The 18,826-nt window shown below is 37.7% G+C and overlaps 1 protein-coding gene across 14 annotated transcripts in view; it reads left to right on the top strand.

Moving 5' to 3' along the window:
- Positions 1-18,826, top strand: part of SPAG9 (sperm associated antigen 9) — a 143,813-nt gene that overhangs the window by 116,589 nt on the left and 8,398 nt on the right. For 7 of the 14 annotated variants that reach the window (XM_021067204.2, XM_084984834.1, XM_021067198.2 and 4 more), the window contains 14 exons: positions 945-1,118; positions 1,656-1,785; positions 2,872-2,961; positions 3,315-3,482; positions 3,916-4,087; positions 5,855-6,073; positions 6,364-6,559; positions 8,425-8,550; positions 9,818-9,898; positions 10,577-10,644; positions 13,225-13,373; positions 14,442-14,613; positions 16,882-16,995; positions 18,458-18,496. In XM_021067204.2, coding sequence (XP_020922863.1) covers positions 945-1,118; positions 1,656-1,785; positions 2,872-2,961; positions 3,315-3,482; positions 3,916-4,087; positions 5,855-6,073; positions 6,364-6,559; positions 8,425-8,550; positions 9,818-9,898; positions 10,577-10,644; positions 13,225-13,373; positions 14,442-14,613; positions 16,882-16,995; positions 18,458-18,496 — 1,898 coding nt within the window. The remainder of the gene's footprint in view (positions 1-944; positions 1,119-1,655; positions 1,786-2,871; positions 2,962-3,314; positions 3,483-3,915; positions 4,088-5,854; positions 6,074-6,363; positions 6,560-8,424; positions 8,551-9,817; positions 9,899-10,576; positions 10,645-13,224; positions 13,374-14,441; positions 14,614-16,881; positions 16,996-18,457; positions 18,497-18,826) is intronic. The other 7 variants (XM_021067206.2, XM_084984835.1, XM_021067203.2 and 4 more) reach the window with 1 other exon arrangement.

Below are 18,826 nucleotides of genomic sequence, written 5' to 3'. Positions count from 1 at the left end.
GGTTATGTGATTGTAAGGAACTTTACAAAGTAAAGATTAGAAATTTAGTGTTTGTGGGGTTTGAATAGTGTGTGTGTGTATGTGTTTTGCATTTGAACGGTTTGCGCCAGAAGTATTGTGCATTTACTGTGCTTAAAACTTACCCCCCTTTTGATGAATCTGCTATTTAATTGAAAAAAAAATTTTTTTGAGTGGATGTGAAAATAGTTATTTAAATTGAGGTTACTAAGGGAATGTATAAGATGTGTGCTAAAATGGTAATATCTGTTCTATGACTGTTTTTAGAACTGGCTTGCTAAGCTTCTGTTCAAGCCATAACCTTGCTATTTAACAATCACTGGCTAAAGGAACCATTTCATTTTATTTCTTCCTTATGAGAATTTCCCTGTACTTAAGAAACATCTTGGAGTTCCCATCATGACACAGTGGAAACGAATCTGACTAGGAACCATGAGGTTGCAGGTTTGATCCCTGGCCTCGCTCAGTGGGTTAAGGATCCAGCGTTGCCACAAGCTGTGGTGTATGCGGCTTGGATCTGGTATTGCTGTGGCTTAGGCAGGCACCTGTAGCTCCAGTTCAGCCTCTAGCCTGGGAACCTCCATATGCTGCAGGTGTGGCCCTAAAAAGCAAAAAGCAAAAAAAAAAAAAAAAAAAAAAACCCAAAAAATAAATAAATCTTCCTTTCATTATGAGAATTGCCAATTAAAGAACAAGGATCTGCCATTCTATGCAATAGTTTCTCTTTCCTGAATGTCTGAGTTTGGCTGTGAGTTACTGCTAAGGCTGCAGTGTGTGACTGCAAACTTTTTTTTTTTTTTTTTTGCTGGTTTCTAACTCATTGCCTCATGAAAGCTACTCTGGAATTTGTGGGAAATGGTGGTTTGTTTTTCATCACACTTACATACACACTTATTATAAACAAATCCTCTCTTACTTCTTTTTAGTTTCAGCCGACTTTTCAGCTCCTCAAGTAACACTACTAAGAAGCCTGAACCACCCGTTAATCTGAAATACAATGCACCCACATCTCATGTTACTCCTTCAGTCAAGAAAAGAAGCAGCACCTTATCTCAACTCCCTGGGGATAAGTCCAAAGCCTTTGATTTCCTTAGCGAAGAGTAAGTATTTTCCAGAGTAGTGGTTATGGCCTAAATCATTTTTATAGTAACAGTTCAGAGTATTTTTGCCTCTTATCAGATGAGTTATAAGGGTTTAGATAAAACTATAAACTATTCCTGTAACTTGACTACCTACGTTGCTCATAGTTTTCATAAAGAGAAGAAATTTTTTAAAAGCTCCTTTTTGCTGGTATGGTAACATTGATAAATATTAATAGGAATTTTGAAAGTTCATGTAAGCCTTTGTCCTAAATGTTTGAATTTCCTTTAGTGTTGAAGGAATTGACTTCCCATCCTGATCCTGCTACTCATTAGGTATATGAACTTGGGGATGTTAACCTCTCAGAGCCCCAGTCTCTCTGCCTATAAAACGAGTATGATAACCTATCTCAGATGTGTTAGGATTAAATAATATAGTGTCTCTAAAGTGTCTGACACAAAGATAATTTTTTCTTGTTATTTCTGCTGTTTTAGCAGGAGAAGGGAGATAAACTGTTAATTTGCTTAATTTAAAAAGGAAATTTCTTTTCCTTTTAGAACTGAAGCTAGTTTAGCTTCACGCAGAGAACAAAAGAGGGAACAGTATCGTCAGGTAAAGGCACATGTTCAGAAGGAAGATGGTAGAGTGCAGGCTTTTGGCTGGAGCCTGCCTCAGAAGTACAAACAGGTAGCGTATGACCATGGTAAGAGCATCTAGTGGGAAATGCCAGGGGACAGGCGTGTATGCCTGGGCACGAAGGACTCGAAATGTACATCCTAAACCTGCTCCTTTCAAGCTGCTTGGACTTGGCACATGGCTAGTGAAGTGTTGAGGGTAGGGGTTTTCAGGCTGTTTTCCAAAGCCCTACAGCTCAAAAGAAATGCCTCTGAGTCTATGAGTAGGGAGAGGGATCATTAAGAGATGGCTGTGTACATGAGACTTGGGGTGTGCTGCTCTATTTTTAATATTTGAAGATTTCATTTAAAAAACTATTTTAAATGTTTGAGGAAGCCATTGTCATGGAGCCTTTCAAACTGTTATTTAAAACTCACTTCAGGGAGTTCCCATCATGGCTCAGTGGTAACAAACCTGACTGGCATCCATGAGGACTTAGGTTTGATCCCTGGCCTCGCTCAGTGGGTTAAGGATCCAGCATTGCTGTGAACTATGGTGTAGGTCACAGATGAGGTTTGGATCCCATGTTGCTGCAGCTGTTAACTCTGATTCAACCCCTAGCCTGGGAACTTCCATGTGCCGCAGGTGTGGCCCTAAAAAGACAAAATAAATAAATAAATACATAAAGAAATACATAAATAAAATAAAACTCAATTTAGGAGTATCTGTGGTTCAGCAGATGAAGAATCCAGCATATTCACTGTTGGGGCGTGGGTTCAATCCCTGGTCTGGGAACTTCCACATGCCGTGAGCTCGGCCAAAAAAAAAAAAAAAAAAAAAAGCCCACTCAATTCAGGTCTTCAGGAACCTTATTGTATTCCCTACTCCTAAAAGATAGACACACACACGCACGCACGCATGCACACTCACATGCGGGTACTAACAGGTCCGTGAATTAGTATATCTTTTCTAAGCCCCCATATCATTTTATTCTCTCTAATTGCCATTACATTTTCTGTTTATTTTTCAAATAAGAATGACAAAATTAACTTGAACTTGATTTCATAGAGTAAATAATGAAACAGCCGTGGTTAGTGGTTCTGTAAGTTCACTTCTGATGAAGTTTACAAATGTGTCTTTCCCCTCTCCAATCATAAGGTAACCAATGGACAAGGGGAAAATAAGATGAAAAATTTACCTGTGCCTGTCTATCTCAGACCTCTAGATGAAAAAGATGCATCAATGAAGGTAAATTAATTTTGAAGTGCTATAAAATTGAAGTGCTATAAATTGAAATGCTATACAATTTGGTTGTGATGATCGTTGTACAACTATAAATGTAATAAAATTCACTAGGTAATAAAAAATTTTTGAAGTTAAAGGAAATATTACTTAAGCTCTGAGTTGGTTTTTTTTAAAACTAAAAAAATTTAAATTCTCCTGTGGGTGGGGTTATTGTCCATTTTGTAGTTTTAGACTTGAATACTTTGACTATTAGAGCCCTCTATTTGTAATCATTAGATTTTTTAAAAGAAATGTGAAAATTCTAAACATTTTTAGAGAGAAAGTGACTTAATACCATCCTTTTTTAACCCCAAAAGCTGTGGTGTGCTGTTGGAGTCAATTTATCAGGTGGGAAGACCAGAGATGGTGGTTCTGTTGTTGGAGCAAGTGTATTTTATAAGGATGTTGCTGGTTTGGAATCCGAAGGCAGTAAACAGCGAAGTGCATCTCAGAGTAGTTTAGACAAGTTAGATCAGGAACTTAAGGTAAGTGCTTATACTTAACATTTTGACCTGGTTTCTGAGACCAAAGTTTAGCTCTTTGGTCTCAAACTTAATTGTGGGTCCAGCTTCTAATTGGGATTACTATGCCCTTGCCTACTCCTTATTCCTGCCCCCACCTTAAATCAGTTTTACTGGGGTATATTTTCCATAAATTAAAGTGTACTCTCGGAATGGGTACAGTTCAAAGAGTTTTGACAAATGTATAATAACCAAAATATGTTTATCACTGATCTGCTTTAACTGCTAGTTTTTTAGTCTACTAATTATTGTTGAATGGTGGTTATGTTTTCAACCTTCCAAATAATCTGGAAATAAATTTGAAATGGTATTGCCTTTTACTATAATAGCATAACGTATGACTATTTGCATATACATACCATTTTAAACATTCATTTTCCCTACTTTGCCTATGCAGGAACAGCAGAAGGAGTTAAAAAATCAAGAAGAATTATCCAGTCTAGTCTGGATCTGTACCAGCACTCATTCAGCTACAAAAGTTATCATTATTGATGCTGTTCAGCCAGGCAACATCTTAGATAGCTTCACTGTTTGCAACTCTCATGTTCTTTGTATAGCTAGTGTACCAGGTAAGAGTGACTCATGCTCTTCTCTTTCCACTGTGCATAGATCTTTAACTGACAGGAACTGATTGGTTACTGGAGATAGTTATGTACCACTCTCTCATGGAGTTTATGTTCTAGTTGGCGAAGATCAAAAATAAACCAGGAACAAATGACTAAGCAGGATATTTTCAGATGCTGTGAAGAAAATAAAACAATGGAAATATGAGAAGATGAGTTGGAGACAGAGGGAAAGGGGCTATTTAGGTTGATTAGTAAGGGAAGGCCTTCTAAAGTTCTGGATAAAATATTATGTGATGTTAAAACATTGGTTTAAAAATTAAAGAGGTTGATGTTTTATCTATATAGTAGAATACTATTCAGCCATGTAAAGGAATGAGATTCTAGTACGTGCCATAACATGGATTAACCTTGGAAACATTATGCTATGTAAAATGACCCAGAAATAAATAGTGTATTATCCTACTTATATGAGCTATCCAGAGTAGGCAAATTCATGAAGACAAAATTTAATTAGACATTACCAGGGGTAGGTAATGAGTGCATATTTTCCATGTGGAGTGATGGAAAAGTTTTGTGCAGCTGTGATGGCTGCACAACATTGTGAATGTAATTAATGCCACTGAATTGTATACTTAAAATGGTTAAAATGATGGCAAGTTTTTTGTAGTATATATGATATTTGACTATGATAAAATTTTGAATATGATATGAATAAAAACAGCTCTCTAAATAAAAAGAACTGAAGAGATTTATCAGCATATGGTAAATGTTTAGTTTTAAAATATGTTACTCATGTCTTTTTGGGGGGGAGGTCTCTTTAGGGCTGCAACCATGGGCATATGGAAGTTCCAGGCCACAGGTCAAATTGGAGCCGTGGCTACCAGCCACAGCCACTCCAGATCTGAGCTACCTCTGTGACCTATAGTGCAGTTCATGGCAACACCAGATCCTTAATCCACTGATCAAGGTCAGGGATTGGATCCACATCCACATGGATACTAGTTGGGTTGGTTACTGCTGAGCCATAAAGGGAACTCCCTGTTATTAATATCTTAAGGAACTTACATACACCTAGGCTGTGTTTTTGTTTTGTTTTGTTTTTTCTTTATAGGGGTGCACCCACAGCATATGGAAATTCCCAGGCTAGGGGTCGAATTGGAGCTACAGCTGCCAGCCCACACCACAGCCACACCAACACCAGATCCAAGGCTCATCTGCATCCTACACCACAGGTCATGACAACACTGGATCCTTAAGCCACTGAGCGGGGCCAGGGGTCGAACCCATATCCTCATGGATACTAATTGGGTTTGTTACCACTGAGCCACAGTGGGAACCTCCTGTATTAATTTTTAGTAATGGTGGAAGTTCATATTTCAAATAGTAATCTTGATAATTTAAAATTTTTTTGCTGACTTCTAAGAAATATTTAGATTTCATTATTTTTAATCTCATTAGGTGGCTGCTGAAGAGCTCATATTAAGAACAAAAGCGTCATTCCTGACATTTTCATGTTTACTTGTGCTTGTGTTAATAGAAGTTATTAAATTAGTTTTTAAAGCTACTTTCTCAATTTGTGAATTGATTTTAAATTAGTTTAAATAAAATTTAGTGACCATCTTGGCATTGTATTTGAATAGCTATTTGTCTCACCTTCACACTTTTATTAAGTCTTCACACTTTTTCAAATCTACAGTTGCCTTCATCGAGGAAAATTTTATTTATAGGAATTTATTTAGCTATTAAGTGAAGGTTTATCTTGTTTTTCAGGAGCACGAGAAACAGACTACCCTGCAGGAGAAGAGCTTTCAGAATCTGGACAGGTAGACAAAGCATCTTTATGTGGAAGCATGACAAGCAATAGCTCAACAGAGACAGATAGTCTGTTGGGAGGCATCACAGTGGTTGGTTGTTCTACCGAAGGTGTGACAGCAGTCGCCACTTCCCCTAGTACCAACGGAACTTCTCCAGTGACGGAAAAGCCACCAGGTATATCTGTCCTCTGTAGATTCCACCTGTATAGAGTCTGAGCCTGTCCCAGATACTTCATTATGGACTTAACTTAGATCTTAAAGTAACAAGGATGAAAGAGCTTGAAAGAAGATGCTATAGTGAATGTTAAATGAAATCAAGAAATCAAGAATTCCCAATTTTATTATATAGTCTGGAAAAGAAGGGGTTAATGGAGTGGGATTCTCTAGAGGAGGGTTTGTGTGAGGGAAATTACTGGGAGAAATGTTCAAATTTGTAATATTTAGCATGTTTTATTTACTTTTTAGAAAAGGAAGCAGAAAATAGTGAGGTTGATGAAAATGTTCCAACAGCAGAAGAAGCAACTGAAGCCACAGAAGGCAATGCAGGGTCAGCTGAAGATACTGTGGACATCTCCCAAGCTGGCGTGTACACAGAGCATGTTTTTACAGATCCTTTGGGAGTTCAAATCCCAGAAGACCTCTCACCAGTGTATCAGTCAAGGTATACAGATAGATCAACAAAATAGCAAACTAGATAAGTGTACTCAAAAGGAACCAAAATGATCTCAAGTAGCCAAAATGTTCCTACTCATTGACATTGTTATGGCAAATTTAGATGTTATTGCTTATTCTTACTATGTCTTCATCTGTCTTACATTCTCTCTGGACATCTTTTTTTTTTTTTTTCCTCCCCATTTGCTCTCTTTTCCTTCCAACTTAAAAAAATCTTCCCTATAAAGTATATGAGTCAGAAATCTTCCCAGTCATTTTCTCCTCTATTTTTTTAAATTGCTGTACTCACTATCTTCCATTCGATTAATAACTCTTTGCCATTTTAATCCCTACCCCTTCTCTCACACCCACTCTATCAACAAAATTGACTATTTAAATTTAAATTTCCTATGTGGGTTTTAATGACCTTTTGAATTTAGATTTCTGGCAGACATTTTATTAGAAAACAATTTGTTTTAGACTCTGCTTTCAAAAGGATACCCATTTAGCAAATTCTTTAATTTTTCTTTCTTCCCTTCTCGAGGCCTTATAGAAAGATAACAAGGGTATCTGTCAAACTGGAGTCTTTTTACTGTTTAATATTCTTCATTTTAGTGAATAGAGCAATCAAGTGCCTATTAATATTTAATTAACATTTAATTGTTAATTTAAGAATAAAATCATCATTTTATACTTACTGATTGATTTGTCTGTTTGTAATTTGATAGCCCCTAGGTAAATGTCCTCTGACAGTCCAAAAGAAAGAAGGTTTTCGGATAGAATACAAGCATGTTTCAGCTTATGAATTTATTTTAGAAAATTCTTGGAGTGCCCGTCGTGGCTCAGTGGTTAACGAATCCAATCAGGGACCATGAGGTTGCGAGTTCGGTCCCTGGCCTTGCTCAGTGAGTTAAGGATCTGGTGTTACTGTGAGCTGTGGTGTAGGTTGCAGATGCAGCTTGGATCCCGCATTGCTATGGCTCTGGCGTAGGCCAGTGGCTACAGCTCTGATTTGACCCCTAGCCTGGGAACCTCCATATGCCACGGGAGCAGCCCTAGAAATGGCAAAAAAGACAAAAAAAAAAAAAAAAGAAAGAAAAAAAAGAAAATTCTTCATAATTCACCCAGGTGTGTGTGTGTGTATGTGTTTACTTTGAAGATAAACCATCCCTCTTCCTCCTCTCCCCACAGAAGAAAGTCATAAAGTTCAAAATAACTGTAAGGGAGAACTTTAACTATAGTCTGGATATTAACTGCTATATTTCATCACTGTGTCTTAACTCCCTTAATCTGTACCTTGGACCTCCTGGTATGTTAATGTTACTTATAGTACAATTGCTGAAATACATATATTTCATTCATTCTTTCTTTCTTTTTTTTTTTTTTTTTTGGTCTTTTTAGGGCCGAACCTGTGACCTATGGAGGTTTCAGGCTAGGGTTCCAGTCGGAGCTACAGCCGCCGACCTAAACCACAGCCACAGTAACTTGAGATCCGAGCTGCGTCTGCAAACTACACCACAGCTCACAGCAACGCCAGATCCTTAACACACTGAGGGAGGCCAGAAATCGAACCCTTGTCCCCGTGGATGCTAGTCAGATTCGTTTCTGCTGAGCCATGCTGGGAACCCCCTCATTCTTTCTCTCTCTCTCTCTCCCTCTCTCTCCCTTTCCCCTCCCCTCCCCATTGCCTTGCTTTTTTCCTTTTCCTTTCCTTTCCCTCTCTTTCTTTCTTTTTGAAATATTTATTTAACTTTGGCTTTACTGAAATTTTAGTGTTCAGTTGTTTATTTTTTTTAACTGTAAATTAAAATGCAAAAATGATCAATCCTAACTAAACATATTCAGATTTTTTTCCTTTTGTCCCATTTTTTCCAGTAATGACTCAGATGCATATAAAGATCAAATATCAGTATTGCCAAATGAACAAGACCTGGTGAGGGAAGAAGCCCAGAAAATGAGTAGCCTTTTACCAACTATGTGGCTCGGAGCTCAGAATGGCTGGTGGGTGCCAACTCCTTTAATGTTAGAAGTCTTTAGTCTTTCATTTTTGCTTGTGAAGTGAAATTTGTATATACAAATACAAACAAAAAGTTCCTATTAAACCAAAGAATTTTATATATACCCAATTTTGAGGTTATGTTGCAGCTACCTCATAAAGTGGACTTGGATTGGTTCTGAATAGTAAACTATCTGTCACAGAATGTGCCTTTTCTATAATATTCTTGGAAAAAGAGGTAAATAAAACTTGAAAATCTGGGTGATCTAGAAATAGGAGATCCTGACCAACAAAAGACAATTACTGTTGCATAGAAGGTTTATATAGGCTGGAGTGTGTTCAGGGAATAGTAGGGATTAAAGCAATCTCTTTGGCTGCAAAAAGGCCCAATTTTAAGCATAACTTCCTATTTGAGTTACTTCCTAACTTCCTATTAGAGTTACTAGGAAAACCAAGACAAATCACAGTCCAAAAGCTTAGGAGATGAAAATGAATATTATATGGTTTGTTTACTTTGCAGTAGTGTGGGGAATCTTACAGAATTGTGCTTTTCCAAAGGTTAAGCAGGGTCGCTAGTGCATCTTTTCCATGGAGGGCTAATACTAAAAAATGAAGGTTTGGCACACTTTTTCTGTGCAGGGTCAGATAAGAAATATGTTCAGCTTTATGGCCATGTGATCTTTGTAGCAACTTCGCTGTTGTGATGCAAAAGCAGCCATTGTACTGACAATACGGAAGTGAACTAGTGTGGCCATGTTCCAATAATAATACTTTATTTATGAGTGCTGAATTCCATATAAATCTTACATGTCATGAAATACTCTCCTTTTTATTTTTTCCCAAACATTGGAAAAATGTGAAGACCATTTTGAGCTTGCAGACTATACTAAAAACAGGTAGATGTCTGGATTTGGCCTACAGGCTTTAGTTTATCACTCCTTGATATAAACCACTCTGACATCAGAAAGTTATAGCTCAGTTTAGTAGAAAAGTAAGATTATTTTTTAAAAAGGTTTATAGCCAAGGATTCTGATGGGATAACCCGAAACTACCTAACCATGTATTAGTTCTGGCTTTTCATTCTTCATATGTTTGTTTGCTTAAGCCACTTATTTCTCTGCCTTAGGCCTGGTCTTACCCTCTTTGTTGTTTTTCCCTAAAATTTTTATGTTATTCTTCTTTTCCTCCTGAAGGAACTTTATGTCCTTTATTAGATATAAGCAACTACTTGATGTTCTCTATGCCTTACCAGTCTTGATTTTGTTCTTACAGTTTGTATGTCCATTCATCTGTAGCCCAGTGGAGGAAATGTCTCCATTCTATTAAACTTAAAGATTCGATTCTCAGTATTGTGTAAGTTTTATTTTAGAAATTCTTCCTTTTTAAAAGATATATTTTGGTATAAACTAGATATTAAGCTTAACATTTACTTCATGACTAAATCAGTGTCCCTATTTTTTAAACCCTCTGTATGAGTGAGATTGAAACTCTAGCTAGAAAGTAAACCAGAGAACTTTAAGTAGAAGAAAAAACTTGCCGAATTGATTCCTCAACATACTGAAAGTTCTTTAGTATTTTGGGAGAGAAAACTATTAATACTCAGGAATTTATATCTGTTTTAGAATGTTCTTTATACTTTATGTTGATTGGAGCATTTGTTTACTAGTCCTTTACTATATGTTGACCAACAAAAGTCAGTTTGTCTTTTAAGTTCAAAGAGCTGACTCTGTTAGTTCTTCTCAAGGTGTGTGTCTCTGGTCTGTGGACCTTGTCCTGACAGTCTGCAGTGAGGGGAGGAACTTGGGCTAGAAAGTGAAACAACTGAGTCACCACATAGGCTTTGCATTTAGTTCAGCTAACATTTTCGTAGCAAGACTTTCTCAATGAAGCAAAGAGTGTGTTCATTTAGGTTCTCGTGTAAGTTGCTCATGCGTCACGGATTGGCCTTCTGAGAACCTCTGAACTAGTTTGGTAGCATGTGATGTCGTATTCCTGAATAAAGAGTCCTAAAATTCCCTTTCCTGTTTGCAGACATGTGAAAGGAATTGTGTTAGTGGCCCTGGCTGATGGTACCCTTGCAATCTTTCACAGAGGAGTTGGTGAGTTATTATGAATATGTAACACATGCACTAATTTGTTACTTTGCAAGAGCATTTTGAAGCATATTGGCTTCTTGTGTTTTAAAGAAATGATACTTAATAGGAGAAAGAATAAAAGTTTAAACTGAATACTAACCGTGTATGCCATCAGTGACTATGTGAGTGCTTGCTGGAGGCATACATTAGTAATAGTATACTTCAGTGAAAATCTGTTTACCATAGTAAGTAAATAGTCCTCATGGTCCTCTTATTTTATTTATTTTTTCCTTCTTTTTTACAGCCACACCTGCGGCATGAACAAGTTCCTGCAGGCTAGTGGTCGAACCAGAGCTACAGCTGCCAGCCTATGCCACAGCCACAGCAATGCCCCACCCAAGCCACATCTGCGACCTGTGCCACAGCTTGTGGCAACGCCAGATCCTAAACTCACTGAGAGAGGCCAGAGATCGAACCTGCATCCTCATGGATACTAGTCAGGTTCTAAACCTGCTGACCCACTGCAGGAACTCCCATGGTCCTCTTATATAATATCCTATGGAGGCATTTGTTTTTTATTTCTATACTTAATAGGGAGACATTTAGTGAGAGGATATGTTTTCTCCAGTATTTTAAATATAATTTGGATCCACTTACATTTGGGATGTTTTTTGAAAGAATTTATGATTGGGTAAGGGTTAATTATTTTCATGTCACTTTATTTATATTCTTCCCCTTAAACCAGTGTTTCTACCATCTGCAGGCAGAGGGTTGGTGGTGTCAGAATACCACCTTGAGTGAATTAAAGGAAATGAACATGTAACTCCTTGGTACATATATCAACCAAAAGTATACCCCATTTCCTACTATGAGATGGTTAGGTCAGGAAAATATTATAAAAACATAGATACAAGGCTTTTCCCAAAGTCTCATGTCCTTTGGGGCCTCAAGAAATGTGAGGTAGATGATACTAAGGTGCCTAGAGATTGCTGATTAATGACTCGAAAACAAACAGGCCTCTGTTTTTCCTTGTTCAGGCCCTTTATCGAAAACAAACAGAGGCCTCTCTTTTACCTTGTTCAGGTCCTTTACAGATTTTATATGAGTTTAATCCTCACAATAACTTATGAGGAAAATTCTATTGTCATCTTCTTTTGTTTTCCACCTTCTTTCTATAGATGAGGAAACTGAGGCAAAGTATTTTAATCACTTCTTCGTGGTCACTCAACTAGTGAGTAGAAGATCCTGGAAAAAATGGAATAATAAATATTCTAGTAAACTGAATCTTAAAATATATCGGATAAGCAATGAGATCCTGCTGTATAGCACAGGGAACTATATCTGGTCACTTGTGATGGAACATGATGGAGGATAACGTGAGAAAGAGAATATATATATGTATATATGTGTGACTGGGTCACTTTGCTGTACAGTAGAAATTGACAGAATACTGTAAATCAACCATAATGGGAAAAATAAAAATCATTAAAAAAAGTATATTGAACAAGACAAAAACATTTAATAAGGATAAACGTAAAGACACACATTTGGGTTCCTAAGAGTAGATGCAGGAGATATGCCTTAAAGAGTGTGATTACTTGAAGGTTGACATCAAACTCAAAACAAGTTAGTTAACATCCTGTGCCTTAGAGAAATTAGTGTGCAGAGCAGAGCTGGCAGTAATCCTGCTCCACTCTGGTAGAAAGACAACATTAAATGGACCTGGACAAAGCAGAATTAGGGTGAAGGTGTGGTGTGTACGAAACACATGCTGAAGAAGCTTGGTTTTGAAAGGAGAAAACATAATACAATGGTTGAATCAGAGCTGCAGGTGCCAGCCTGTGCCACAGCTGAACAACTTCAGTGAAAGAAATACGTACAAATGAGAACCAACCACTGGAAGCTTACTTTGCTTCCAGTGAAGCAGTAGCTTCCAGTGAAGCAGTAGCAGTGAATTGGGACTGCATTTATTCTGTACTTCCATTGGGCAAAACTGTAGACTAATGAGTGATTACATACAAGGAGTCAAGACTTGAGCTAGGTATGGGGGATATTTTTCAAACACTTATGGCTTTCTTAAAGTGGAACAGCTGGTTTGTGAGGCAGTATGTTTTCTTTCACTGAAGTTGTTCAAGCAAAGTAAGCTTCCAGTGGTTGGTTCTCAATGGTATTTCTACCATTGCTAAAATTATAGTATGTATAATTTCTAAAGTGTCAGCAGTAAGTTGCCCTTGACTTCTCCCCACCAAAATACATCAAAATGCAAATGAGCAAGAGAGATGTTATACCCAAAATAACCTTAAATCCATTCTAATTCATAAAATATTATTTTAAACAGATAACTTATGAATGATTTATCACATCACTGCTGTTGAGAGCATAAGGGGTGACAGGTTAGGCTAGATAACCTTTGAGGTCTCTTCCAACTTTGCCTTTTATATAATAAGAGAATTTAACCTCTGCAAATAAAGATATACTGAATACATGGTATTTGAGAGTGTTTCATCAATAAATTTAATTACACACCCAAATAGAATGTTTCTTGAGTTAAAATTGGGTAAAAGGTGGTATGCGTAACCTAATAATCTATTTCTTATTTTAAAGATGGGCAGTGGGATTTGTCAAACTATCACTTGTTAGATCTTGGACGACCTCACCATTCCATTCGATGCATGACTGTGGTACATGACAAAGTGTGGTGTGGCTATAGGAACAAAATTTATGTGGTTCAGCCAAAGGCCATGAAGATAGAGGCAAGTTAACTCATGTGTTCTGTACATGTTGAATCTGTGTTATCTGAAGACCCTAAGACTAATAATTTTCAGCTTCTTTAGAAATTGTTTTCTGAATCTATGTGTTTTAGGGTACTTCACTGTTACAGAGAATGACTTCTCAGCTTTCTGTGTTGCTTTACCTCTGTTGCCGCTTTTGACTATTATGGTGGGAAGTACTTTTTTTTAAAACGAGGGTGAATTCACACATAAATGTCTGCATGTGTGTCTGAGCATCCATAGATGCATACATGTATTATTTGAATACGTGATTCTTGAAATGTTTAGTTATGTATCTGCTGTTTGGGAGGAGGACTCCCAAGTCTCCCCCACTACTACATGTGTATCCAGACTGAGGAATAATATCACAGCGCAAATTTGTTGTAAAAACAAAAAAACCTCTTTAGTATTATTTTCTTAGACAAAAGTTTTGCCACAATACATTAATTTCTTCTAATTTTTTTTTTTTTTAAAGAACAGTTGGAACTTTTTAAGGTGTAAGTTCTGCTCCCTTTGTCTCAAATCCTGTTCCCAACCTTAAAAGTTCCAAATTTAAACATTTGGTGTTTATTTTTCAGATGTATTCCTTACATGCAGAGATAGACACACCCACACTCTCACCGCCCCCACACACAGCATTGTTGTGTATGTCTAATTTTGTACATATGTATTTTGTTTAATTATCTTATTCCATGTATTTCTCTGAAGTCCTGAGATCAAATTCAGTCTTTTTGTTAAGAACACTGGTATGTGATATGAATGTGCCAGTGTTGCTTTCAGAAGTTGATATCCCACACGATGTTAGAATCCGACATCCTTTAGTGCTTCTTCGTTTTGTTTTGCAGTCTAGGATAATAACAATTGTGTATATAAGAGTAAACAATATTTACTATTTCTAATTTAACAGAGGCTCCTCTTTTAATATATAGTCTTCCAAATTATTGTACAAATTAAATTAGCACAGTTTTTAAACGTTTCTACGTAATAGAAATAACCTAATAAAAAATCCTAAATAATAAAAATAACATTGTGATTGAACAATTTTCCTAGAAATCATTTGATGCACACCCTAGGAAGGAGAGCCAAGTGCGGCAGCTTGCGTGGGTGGGTGATGGTGTGTGGGTCTCCATTCGTTTGGATTCTACACTCCGCCTGTATCATGCTCACACTTACCAACATCTGCAGGATGTGGACATTGAGCCTTATGTAAGCAAAATGCTAGGTAAGCTTCCAAAGCATTTTATCTTTGTCAATCATAAACCATCCGAAAATGATTTGTTGGTTGGTTGGTTGGTTTTTATCTTTTTATTTTTTTAATTATTATTATTTTTTTTAATTAATTAATTTTTTTTAGGGCTGCACCCGTGGCATAGTTCCCAGGCTAGGGGTCAAATTGGAGCTGCAGCTGCAGGCCAATGCCACCGCCACAGCAACACCAGATCTGAGCCATGTCTGTGATCTACATGGCAATGCTAGATCCTTAACCCACTGAGCGAGGCCAGGGATCAAACCCACGTCCATCCTCATTGATACTAGTTGGGTTTGTCACCACTGAGGCATTACAGGAACTCCCTGGTTTATTCTTAAATGGTCCTACATGCTGGGTAGAACCACTGAATAAGTTGTCTCAGGAATAGTGATCTCTTATCACTGAAAGTGTCAGGCAGATGCTCCATCTACCCTGTGGTACTTGACAGAAACTTGGGATCATTTTTGACTTCTTTCTTGTTCCTCACACCTAATCCCTCACTAGGAACCGTCAAGTCTTCCTCCCAAATATCTTACATCAGTTATGTCTTTATCTCTCCCACTGTTCCTCTAGGCCAGGTCACCATCCTTTCTCCCCTAGATGACCATGAGCCTCTTGACTGTCTCCCTGTCTCCACTCCAGCTGATCTTCTGCGTAATAACCAGTGTGCCCATAGCACCGTGACATACCTCTACTTATATAATGCCAGCCACTTTTAGAATATTCTTGTCCTTAGGTGAGATGACATTTTGTGACATTATCAGAAGAACTTAAAAGGTCTGGACCACTCTCCTCACTCACTCTGTTCTGCCTACACTGACCTAAACTCAACAAGTCCTTTACTGTTTCAAGGCCTTCACATGTGCTATATCCTCATGTGTGCTGAGCCGTTTTTAATCCCTTTTTACTTGGCTTTCAGGTCATGGCTTATGTGTCACATCCGGAAGAGACCTTTCCTAATCTCCCAGTTTGATCTAGGTCCTCTCATACTTTTTCTACATTGGCTTATTACTGTGGTTATACCAATATTATACTGTCTCTCTCCTCCATAAAACTTAAGCCGTATGAAGGTCAGGGGATTATCTCTGGCTTGTTCCTTGCAGTATCCTTAGCACACAGTTCACTGCTACGTGACTCTTAGGGATGTTGTAAATGATTTCTTTATCAAGAGAGGTTGAACTGCATTGGTGGTTTTTAACCTTTTTATGGTTGTCACCTTTAAAAAACATGATAGCCATGCCTCTCCCTAGAATATACACATAGACACTAATTCCAGAAATATACTTTGACCATAGGTTAAAGATTGCTAGCTTAGACTAACACTGTGATTCTATGATCATATTCTCATTTCTAGTCAGTAGGATTTACGAGTAACTAAATGCTGTTTGCATTTTTTTTTCTCCTCCTCCTTTTCTTTTTAGGGCCACATCTGGGGCTTACGGAAGTGCCCAGGCTCGGGGTCACATCAGACCTGCAGCTGCCAGGCTACACCACAGCCACAGCACCACCAGAACCAAGCCACATCTGTGACTTACACTGCAGCTTGCACCAACCCCAGATCCTTAACCCACTGAGCTACAACAGGAACACTGCTGTTTGTCTTAAATCTATTAGCTTTTAATAATTTTGCCTCTCAAATTCGTGAAAATAAGATCAATTTAAAAATTCCCTTAAAATAAAAACATGCATTCATACTCCCTAAATTATGTGCGTATGGTATCCTAAAATTTAGGATTAGATCTGCTTTAGACCCAAATATGTAAACAAGGAAAGAGTATGGGTTTTGTTAGCAAAGATTGTTTCTTACTTATGCAGAGAAATTTAAGGCAATCTAGAACTTTCTCAGCTTGTGGAAGGACATTTGATTTCCCCAATCTAAGTAAACTGCTTTTGTTGAGGGTTTTTTTGTTTTGTTTTGTGTTTTGATTTGGTTTGGTTTGGTTAGTTGGATTTGCAGCTTCTTAAATAAATACTAATCATGCTTCCAGGTGCACAGTATCTTCCTTCTGAAAGATAATGTAATGCCAGCCACTTTTGGAATTTTTTTCCATTAACCATAAATTGTCAGATAGATGATAATAGCAAATGAGAGTTAGCCTTGATTGGTGTTCACCTTCAGGAAACATCCACCTAACTCTGATTACATGTCCTCTCTATTAATCCAGTACTCTGATGGACTTGGAACTTAAAACATCATCTGCTCTGGTTTTTCAATAAAATGTTTTTCCTTCCACTGTATAGGTACTGGAAAACTGGGCTTCTCTTTTGTGAGGATCACAGCTCTTATGGTGTCTTGCAATCGTTTGTGGGTGGGGACAGGAAACGGTGTCATTATCTCCATCCCACTGACGGAGAGTAAGTATGTTTTTAGCTGACTTTCACAGTGCAGTTAGGAGTTACAGGGAATAGTCAAGTCTGGAATTCAGGTGGAAGGAATTGTTTAGTTATTGGCAAATCTGTGGTAATTCAGAAAGTGAAGTGGATGGCAAAGATCTATTGTCCCTTCACTCTTTCTATGAAATTTATAAACTCTAGCAAATGTATCATTTACAGTTAAAAGTTTTTCATGGCGAGAAATTTTTTTCTCATTTTAGGAACCCCAGTCCTATTTCATCTTTTAAATAATGGTCAAAGTCCATTTTTCTTCCAGCTTTATTATACCAGTATCCAAAAACATTACCTAACTAGGAATATCCTAGGTTTTTGTATCTCTGTAGCAGTTAGTTTAGGATATTCCATGTGGCTTAAGGGTTATGAGAAAAATTTCTTAGGACCTCCTAGCAAACCTTTCCTATGTTGGAGACAAGCATCTATACTGTATTTGAAAAGATTGTGAACAAAATGTACATTGTATGTTTTTTATATTGTACTCCATTATTATTTTTATGAACAAAATGTACATTGTATGTTTTCCATATTGTGTTCCATTACATTGATCATTCATTAAATAAGTTTTTGTGTTGCAAAATTCATGGGCAGGGAATGGTTCTTCCAAGTCCATAAAATAAGTTAATAAACAAACACCTTAGAATTTTCAGGGGAAAGGAGGAGGACTGGATGGTGGTATGTCTGGAGCCTTTTTAAAGAACCCAAATTCTTAATCCCAGCTGTTCTTCTACAATTACTTATAAATCTGCATGTTTAGACCACTTCTTATGTCCTAAGAGATTCCAGGTTCCCCAGAGTTCATTTCAGTTCTTTGTAGAGCTTCATTTTAGCATAATTATTTGCAAAGAAATTTTTTTTTTGCGTGGGGGTGGGGGGCCCTTTTTAGGACTGCACCTGCAGCATATGGAAGTTCCCAAGCTAGGGCTCAAATTGGAGCCGTAGCCACTGGTCTACACCACAGCCACAGCAACATGGGATCCGAGCCATCTCTGTGACCTACGCTACAGCTTGCAGCAATGCTGGTTCCTTAACCCACTAAGCAAGACTAGGGATGGAACCCACATCCTCATGGATACCTACCTGGCACAGTGGGAACTCCAGCACTGCATTTTTTAAAGAAAAGGGGGAAATAGTAGCATTTAGGAAATATTCCCCAATAAGTTCTTATTTGGTGAAATTGCTTTATAATTAAGAAAAGCAGGAAATAAAATTTACTCAAATCCTTTTTGAGCAGAGATATTCTTTAGAGGCTTTGGTAAGAACTGTGTGTGTTTCTTGGTATTATACCAAGTTGGATTTTGTTAATTTAGGTAGGAGCTTTGAGCTCCTGGGTTGCCAGATAGAAGATGCTGAGAGTGGGGCTCATAGTAATCCTTCTCCTCCCTGTCATGCACCTCTCCATGTCCCCTTTCCTCCTCTCTCACTTTAGCCGTAATCCTCCACCAGGGACGTTTACTGGGGCTGAGGGGTAAGTGCAGATCCTGAACCACACTCTTCCCGGCTTCTCATGGCCACCGTGAGGCCATTCTCACGTCTCTAGATACCCTCTTGAATGTTCCTAAATGTCATCCACTTGCAGTCACTGCATTGCAGCAGGTGTTTTTTTGTTTTTGTTTTTTTAATATTTGTTACATGGCCACCAAACTACTGCTCAGCAGCTTAGTCTATTTATCCTCTTTTGTTGCAGCTGAACTTTTCTTTCAGACTTTGTTTTCCCTCCAATAAAAACACAAAACATCTCTGAAAACTGTCATTAATCTACATTGTTTACTCTTGTTATCGATCATGTTACTTTCAT

The sequence above is a fragment of the Sus scrofa genome, chromosome 12 (assembly GCF_054392235.1).
Source record: "Sus scrofa isolate SSC_HxYL_T2T_F1_AM1 chromosome 12, Sscrofa_HxYL_maternal_Yorkshire_Landrace_v2.0, whole genome shotgun sequence".
Classification (NCBI taxonomy): domain Eukaryota; kingdom Metazoa; phylum Chordata; class Mammalia; order Artiodactyla; family Suidae; genus Sus; species Sus scrofa.
Note: the sequence above shows the minus strand (reverse complement) of the source record. Positions and strands in the feature narration are given on the sequence as shown.